The sequence below is a fragment of the Ochlerotatus camptorhynchus genome, unplaced genomic scaffold, assembly GCF_037179485.1.
Source record: "Ochlerotatus camptorhynchus isolate MF236.1 unplaced genomic scaffold, CSIRO-AGI_Acam_v1.1 ptg000550l, whole genome shotgun sequence".
Lineage (NCBI taxonomy): Eukaryota > Metazoa > Arthropoda > Insecta > Diptera > Culicidae > Ochlerotatus > Ochlerotatus camptorhynchus.
This window is the reverse complement of record NW_027041033.1, coordinates 1,701,816-1,710,387: the sequence shown is the minus strand read 5'-3', so window position 1 is coordinate 1,710,387 and position 8,572 is coordinate 1,701,816. Positions and strand designations below refer to the sequence as shown.

The 8,572-nt window shown below is 46.8% G+C and overlaps 1 protein-coding gene across 2 annotated transcripts in view; it reads left to right on the top strand.

Annotated features, from left to right (window-relative positions):
* Positions 1-3,946: 3,946 nt before the first annotated feature.
* Positions 3,947-8,572, top strand: part of ckn (CRK like proto-oncogene, adaptor protein) — a 29,034-nt gene continuing 24,408 nt past the window's right edge. For both annotated transcript variants that reach the window (XM_065236422.1, XM_065236421.1), the window contains exon 1: positions 3,947-7,937. In XM_065236422.1, coding sequence (XP_065092494.1) covers positions 5,692-7,937 — 2,246 coding nt within the window. In that variant the 5' untranslated portion in view covers positions 3,947-5,691. The remainder of the gene's footprint in view (positions 7,938-8,572) is intronic.

The following is an 8,572-nucleotide window of genomic DNA, read 5'->3' as shown; positions in this document are numbered from 1 at the left end:
CCGAAGGGTATAAATAGCGGGACCTTTAAAATTAGAATCGATTCCTTGCGATGAAGGCAAGAATGAAAACTGTATCAAAACCGAATACTTCATCATTTCTCAATAGTTATGGAGTAATACGACATGCACGAAACTAAGGACACGGGATATACTACAATAGATCAAATTACTGGTCGCAGTGGTTTTATGCTCCGAACAAAAAAAAAAAACTATAAGGGAAAGCCCTATGGGGTTGTACGCAAAGGTGACGTAGGACTTTGAAATCTGTGTTAGGGAAATCGCTTTTCGCAGGCAATCGATAATAATTTTAACTAACGTAGCAACAATTGCACATTCGAGCAATTTTCAATAGTGGCCTTTTGTAAAATAATAAAGTCTTAAATTCAACAGATGCGTAGGAATAGTTCTGAAAGATTGGTGATAAAATTATTGAAATTGGTCCAGGGGCCGCTGAGTTATTAACGTTCAAAATCTTTCATAATTTTGTTACATATTCCATTGTCGGTTTTCACTAAGTGTACCCCCATATAGAAATCACAGACGTAGTCCTACGTCAAAAAAAAAGTGCGGCTTACCTGATAGGTTACGGATGGTTCCATCTCTCACGTTTTTATCCTCTTCATCGAGCTCCAAGAATCGTTCGTCACGACTGATGACTATCTGGTCAGTAGACTTATTCAGCAAACGATAGGCTTTGCTGTCTTTCTTTTTTGTGGCGGAATCCACACGTATGCACTGCAACCGAACACTTTCAAGTGCTGCAAATCGGGTTTGGTGCCGAACCAGATTTCGTAAGGCGTCGATCAAAAAAAGCTAATGATGGCAGTCGATTCTGGATATACGCCGCGGTATTCACAGCCTCTGCCCAAAAACGACGAGGTAAACCAGCATCCAACAGCATACAAAATCCTATCTCATTTAACGTCCTATTTCTTCTTTCAGCTACGCCATTCTGTTGTGGGCCATACCCAGCGGTGAATTCAGCCTTAATTCCTTTTTCTGCGTTAAACTTGCGCATGGCATTGCTGGTATACTCACCACCCCGGTCTGAACGGATGACCTTCGGTTTCCACCCGAATTGAGTTTCAGTGAACCTCACATACTCACGGATCTTGTCGGCAACTTCGGACTTTTCCTTCAAGAAATAGACGACAACATAGCGGCTATGATCATCAATCATCGTCATGTAATACCGTCACTCGCCTGGCGATGTCGTCATAGGACCACATGCATCGGTTTGCACGATATCTAATACCCCTTGTGACATTTTCTCGGCTGCTTGGGGAAACGATGGCCGTGCCATCTTCCCTTCGACGCAACACTCACAAGTCCGCCGAATTCCGCAATCCTTGACCTTCAATTTTCCGATCAGGAGCTTCCGTCTGGGCCCATAACCTGTTCGAGGTTTTAGAAGCAGGAATAGACTTTTGGGGAGAAATAACTTGAGACATCTAGTCGAGTTGATGGTTGAACAATTAATGAAGAACATCTTTATTTCAGGTCAGTATAATACAGTGGTTGAGTTGCTAAGGAAAATACATAGCAACGGAATGATGCTGCATTTCCAAAGCTTGCTACGACTCGTCAACAGAAACCCCAACAGTACAATAATAGCAGTCAATATCTACCACCGGTGTAAAATGAGGGAGTGAGAAGAGATCGAACTGGTCATTTTAAAAACTTCAACATCTACTCAACGCCAGATGTCGCCCCACCGTCTTGCAGGAATCGATGAAACTCGTTCCGTACCATCACCCTACACGGAGATGAATAACTACCCAAAATTAAGTACTTTTCCCTCGATTGCCGGGTTCAGCCCAATAACCCAAATTGGAGTAAATCGCATATAGTAGTTTCTATTCCACACCAGCAAAAAAGAAATATCTATTCTTAAGTATATTCTAAACAAAATTAAGTTTTATTCACGTAAATTTGAGAATATGCAATTTACTCAATAGTAACTTTATTGGGCTGAACTATACCGTTGGGTCGAATCTGTGAGTGTTCGCGTCTCAGTGTCGAGTAATTTTTAGAATATCGTGTAGAGTACTCGCTAATATGTTGAAAAATCATTGCAGGTAGTTTTCGTACATGTGCGCAGTTTTTCTCCGTCAGTAAATCTCCCTGGTAGGCCAGAGTAGAGCAGCCTACCATAATACGCAGCCATCCACCCACCAAAGTCTACAAAACCCACCACCAGATGGAGTAAAAACAGCATGTTAGGCGGCCATGAGAAGTGGCGACAAAAAGGTCATTATGAACGGCATAACGGACACGATGATTGGCGATGGAAAACGAATGGCCTGGGTCGCTGACCAATAGTCAAAAGACAGTGACCCAAAGAACGTCTCTTTAGGCTACATACACCGATCAGGTTAATCATCAATCAACCATCGAGTTAAACGGTCGATAAAGTCTCTGGTTAAATAATCAAACAAGGCAAAGCCTAGACCCTAGAAAACATTACTGAGCAGACGTAAGTTACTAGAAGATAGTGAAAGGAAAGTGAAGGAGAGTGAGTGGAAGGAACGGACAGCAGGTAAATTCCCAGAATCACCATTTTGGTTCAAAAGGCCTAATGTAAACCGTTTGTCTGTTAGGACCCCGTTGTAATTTTTCTACACTATCGTTGAGGTATACCTTGTAGAGGTACCGGTAAGCTAATAAGGATAATTCTAGTACGATCCGCCGAACCGAGTCCGTCAACATACTCGGTGGCCCAGCCAGCATCAGAAGTGTCGATGGAAGTTCAGTAGCGCGCAAAAGAGGTATCCGACGCCACCAAAGGAGAAAAGGAAGAAGGTGGAACGTGGAGCCGAGCGAAGCAGTCGTCGAAGTAAAAGACAACAGAAACAGGTCAGATAGAAAATAATAAAGTGGGAGTAGTACATACGCCTGGGAGGAATAAAAGTGTCAGTAGAATCCGACAGTAAAAGTGGTAGTTTTGAAAAGTGAAGTGCTGTAGGAGTTTTTACTGTACCAAGTGCGATCATTCCTTGCCACGTGGAAACCTAGTTCGGTAAGCGTGCCGACCCTGAGGCCATTGGAGTCAGGGAGTCTCAGAAGTGCTCCTGACTGAGGTGGCTGAGACTTACACGTCCACCAACGGAAGATTTTTATATTCATGATGAAATAACTGGCCATGGCTATTCACTATGGAAATGTAGAATAGAATGATCAGTCGAATTCTAAATTTCAAAATAAACATCATCCATCATTTGAATGACAGCCATACGGACGCTAATCAGCTGACGACGAATTCAACCATAAGGCCGACAACATAGTAGAAGCGATTCGAAGCGATTCGATTCGTTGGCAATAAGCGGAGCGCTTGCGTGAAAGCACCCTCTATGAGCGTTCTATGGGAATCGCCCAAACCAGCCATAGTGAAAGCGATGCGAAGAGGTGTAAAGCGTTCAGCAAAGCGACAGAGCTGTTCGTGTTGTGTTTTGACGCCTTCGAACGCAAGTGGACTGATTCTAGTGAGGAAAAATGGACACCGAAAATTTGAACAAATATTTTGCACTGCGCGCGCGACTGTAATGTTTTCAAAAACGCTTTCACTATGTCCTAGGTTGCTTCGCTTGCCGCTGCATTTCGCTTTGCCAATTGCTATCGCATCGAATCGCTTCGAATCGCTTCTACTATGTTGTCGGCCTAAGACAATCAACCGAAATTCGAAAGCATATTGCCGCAGGGCTCGGGCAATGCAACAATCATTCGAAGTATTGCGGATGTTTCCGTTCAGTGTACCTCCGAATTCTGTCCGTCAACCCGGAGGCAACATGCCATCTGTCAGATTGTGCGACCATCGATTGCTTCGTTTGTCGTCGAGCCACCATTTTCGACCACCGACTCGAATAATACTGGGAATCAATCGTCGTATACACGAACGTACGAGAGCGAGCGAGATGGAAACGTAGTCGCCGTCCTATTGGATGGAGATCGGACGGAGCCAGGAGTCGTCAGGTCGTAGGAAGGAAAAAAGAAAAGTCGTATTTTCGGTCCGATCACCGAGCTGGCTGGTCGCGCGCGGTTCGTGCGTTCGTGTGATTTTCTTTCCCGTTTTTCCCATTCTTTTGCTTCATTTCGCTACCCATCGTCGTCACAACAGGCACTGGCGGATCCAGTAGGAATTTCTGGATAAAAAGAATGGTGAAGTTGTTCAGTGCGAGATAACGGAGCAATTATTTCTCAGTGGAGAAGAACCAGAAACGATTAGTTTTGGGGCGCAGAAATCGCCCCATTTTGAGGTCAAAAGTGCAGTCAGAAGGCAGTGTAATCGAAGAAGAAGCAGAGGAGAAGGAGGAAGAGGAAACCCATTACGAAGCAGACAGTAGAGTAGAAAATCTGTAGGCGCTCTATCGCCAGACGTAAAAACTCCATTTTTCCCGTGTATTTAGTTCTTCCTCTTTCACGCTCGCACAAACGGGCATAGGCGAGTAAGCAGTCCAGAGGAGCGCAGAGTTCTCCTGTTTGAGAGGCGCTTGTTTGTCCAAAAAAAAAGGAAAAGAAAAAAGAAACTACGGCGACGACGAGTACTACAGTCAGTACACACTGCTACTACGACGACGTAGGCGAAGACGGCGACAGACGGCCGTGTAGTCAGTGGCAGCAGCAGCAGCAGCAAAAGTCGTTCGTCGGAGAGAAAGAGAGCCAGCTTTTCCAGAAGTGAAATGGAGCAGTAGCTGTAGCAGGAAAAGTGTCTTCCAAGTTCCAAGATTTTAATTGAGCCCAATTGGCCGCTAGAGATCCAGTGTGTGCGCGAGTGCGGAGAAATTGATAATTTGCATTCGAGGACGACGGAGGAGCACGGCTCGGGCAATTTATTGCTGATCGAAGAATCGAATGCACGTATACACGCAAAGGCTTGCAGCAGCAGTTGAGTCAGTCAGTGGCGACGACGACGACGTCGCCTTCGTCGGGCATTAGATCAGGAGGCGTTCGGCGAAGAGAAGAAGGAGAAGGAAAGCGGAACAAAATGAAGCCATAACACCTACGTTTGCATTTGCCATCTGCTCGGGAAAAAGGCAGAAAAGGGCCAGTTCCGGTGGGAAAGTGGCCTCGGGCGACAGTGCCAAGGCTAGTTCCGTCCCGAAAGCGTCCCGTGACGGGTCCAGCCCGGAGTGGACAGTGACGTTTGAATCATAATATTTACATAACACTGTGTGGCGAGTTCGTAGTGCAAGATAGCAAGCAAAGGTTGCTCTCGCAGTTCCAATTATTGTGTGTTGTTTTGTGTTTGTGTGTATGAGTGCTGTTTTGTCCCATTGAAACACACGGCAAGAAAGTGCATGAGCATCGAATAAGATCAAGTGGAAAACTAATAAGAAAATGTGCTATTGGAAGCGAAGATAATCGACCACTGAATGACATACAAATTTGTCGAGTTTTTTTTTTTTAGTGAGCGGAGATTTGCGTCTTCGGTTGTCTTGGTGAAGGCAGAACCGTAAAATTACGTGCACTGGAAAAGAGCGAGAGACGGCGAAGAAGAAATCAGAGGAATAGAGTGGAACTGCAGTGGTTGAAAGTATTTCATATTTCCGATAGTAGTATTTTATCGGGAAGTGTGACTCGTCGCCGTATTCCAATGTGGATGAGCGGCAGGTGGAGCAGTTATTTTCTTAGTTTCCGTTCGGTTTTTTCCTTTCATTTGCATACCAGTTCCGGCCGCATGTGTCTGCTACTACAATGCGAAAGCTAAGTGTCAACACGGGAGTAATGTCAAGACAATCCAAACAGGCACCTCAAGTGAAGAAGGTGATGCCACCGGCTGTTCCGGACGCCTACGGAAGAACGACAACCGGTGCCGGAGCGGCGACACATTTGCAGGTGGCAGCTTACGCAACAGCAGCGTCTGTTGCCGGTGGTAACTCAGTGGACGATAACGGAGGTTTTATCATACATCAGGAAACGCCCTCGTCGCTGATGTTACGCTACGATCATACGGACTTTGCCGATGATCAAGGAATTGATCTCACGCAGTCGCCCGGTCGTGACAGTCCGATCAGTCTGTCTGGATCGGCTGGTTCCGGTTCGCGACATTCGACGGCCAGTTTGGACTCGGGTCGAGCGTCTTCCTACCTAACGGGAGCATCCACATCTTCCAATCGCAGTGCCGGTGGCTATGGAACGCTCAATTCTCCACGCTGCTCGGTCAGCTCGTGCTCGATCGGCAGCGGTAATCGGCTAAGCAATCACTCCAATCGCAGCGATCACGACATCATTTCCGAATGGCTGATGGAAGTCCATTTTCACGAGTATACTTACCTATTCCTGGAGGCGGGATACGATCTACCGACGATAGCACGTATGACTCCGGAAGATCTGACGGCGATCGGTATCAAGCAACCGACCCATCGAGAAAGACTGAAGCGACACATTGATGTGCTGAAACTACCTGATACTTTGCCCAACTACGTTCCCGGTTCGATCGAGGAATGGCTGCGGTTGCTGAGACTGGAGGAATACGTCCAGCCCCTGCTAGCCCAGGGTTACGAAACGGTTAACGATGTCACGCAGCTGACGTGGGAAGATCTAGAAGATATAGGAATCGTAAAACTCGGCCATCAAAAGAAGATTCTACTCGCCATTAAGCGCGTGAAAGATATCATCAGTGGAAAGCTGGGCGTCCCTGCTTACGTAGGGACCGCCATGCCACTGCCTCAACCAACGACGGCCGCCCTTCACTGTCAACCAATGCGCGGCCCGCAGTTCGATGAATCCCTTGAGCCCAAACAGCTAACCTATTCGACCTTCATGCGGCAACCGGCCGTTCCGGGAACCGATCCATACTACTGTCAACAGCACCTTCCCCAGCCCCAGCAACAGATCTCGTATCCTCACGTTCACTTCGACGGTAACCAAGCAATCTACCGTCGCAGTTCGTACGACGACAGTGACATCACTCCAACGAACGAGATGTCATCGTTGATGAGCGGCGAACATCACGGGACGACGACGACAACCGCCGTCAACCATCAGCAATACTACCAGGGTGGCGGCACGCTGCCTCGACAGCACCAACGCAACAGCTACGGTGTTCGATTAACCCTCTGTCAAAACCCGACCAGCACCACCCAACGACAACGACCGATAGCGAAAATTGTAGCAAATAATCTCAAACTGGCACCCACTTCGGATGGTGGACCAGCTCCCCCCTACCCGAATCCCATCTCCATCGGCCACATCGAAAACGTCGAAATGGCCACCGCCGCCCTAGACGCCATGCATTTCTCCAATTACACGTCCTTCAACCACCATCCGCTGAAATACAACCCCACACCCCCTAGCCAACAACCTCAACCTATCTACCACAATCAAATCATCCTCCAACAACAACAACAGCAGCAACAGCAGCAACAACAACAACAACAACAACAACAACAGCAGCAGCAGCAGCAACAACAACAACAGCAACAATTCTACTCCAACTACGCCGGCCAGACGCACCAAACGACCGTGGAGATCCACAAAACCCAGCATGACAACAAGAGCAACTCCAGCCTGGAGTCGATCGATCAGATCCCCTTTGCGAACGAAAACGCCGGCACGATCAAGCAGCGCTCGATGAACCGGTGCGGCCCCGATCATCATACCATGCAGCACATGCTGTCCCACTCGTCGTCATCGACGTCGTCCTCGTCGTCGACGGGTTCGATCACCACGACCCTGGCCGGTTGCATCCAGCAGCTGTCGCCACCGCAGGCGGATCCCCAAACTCCGTCGTCGTCGTCCAATTGCTCAAAAACGGCCGGGAACAGCAACAACGGTAGTGTGAAGGGCTCGGCCAGCACGTCGCCGACGACGGTGGCCGCACAGGTTGGAGTCGTCGGGACCAACGTGCTGAACGACATCGGCAACATGCTGGCCAACCTGACGGACGAACTCGATGCCATGCTGGAGGAGGAGAACCGGGCCGGGATTAGCGATATAGAGTAAGTAGAATCTTTGAAGGTCGAAGTGCTTTTGAAATGAGTGAAGTTAGTCCGTTACTGCATGGCATATGGAAATGTTAATTTATTTAGGAATTACATCTAAGACTTCTGGATAAATGACAATCGTTGTTTCAGTCTCGAGATACAAATATTATAAGCCGTAAATTACCTTAATAACATAAAATTAACTTGAAGCACCTCTAAATCATCACCGATTTTGCTGAAAATTTGCACAGAAGTTCAAATTAACATGACGATCATTAATCACGGTTGACCCGTTACATTCCGAACATTTCGTTTAAAATGAACAGGTCTAATATACATGATAAATAACAGGGGCCCTAATACACTTCCCTGGGGCACTCCAAGATTATTCTACACGGGACTGAAAACAGAATCATTAAAAACAGTTCGTTAAGCTCAGTCAGACAAATAGCTTTCAAACCATTTATATGCAGTACTCGCAATTCCAAAGAGATTGATTGATCGTAACAATTAGGGTCTAGAAATTATTGCAAAAGCGCGTTTTACGTTTTTTAATTGCCATTTTCTATTAACTATTCTGTTGGGCATTAATAAATGTTGTTACTGAAAATGTATGTATGTGACTATTGTTTCCAACAGCCTAATCTACC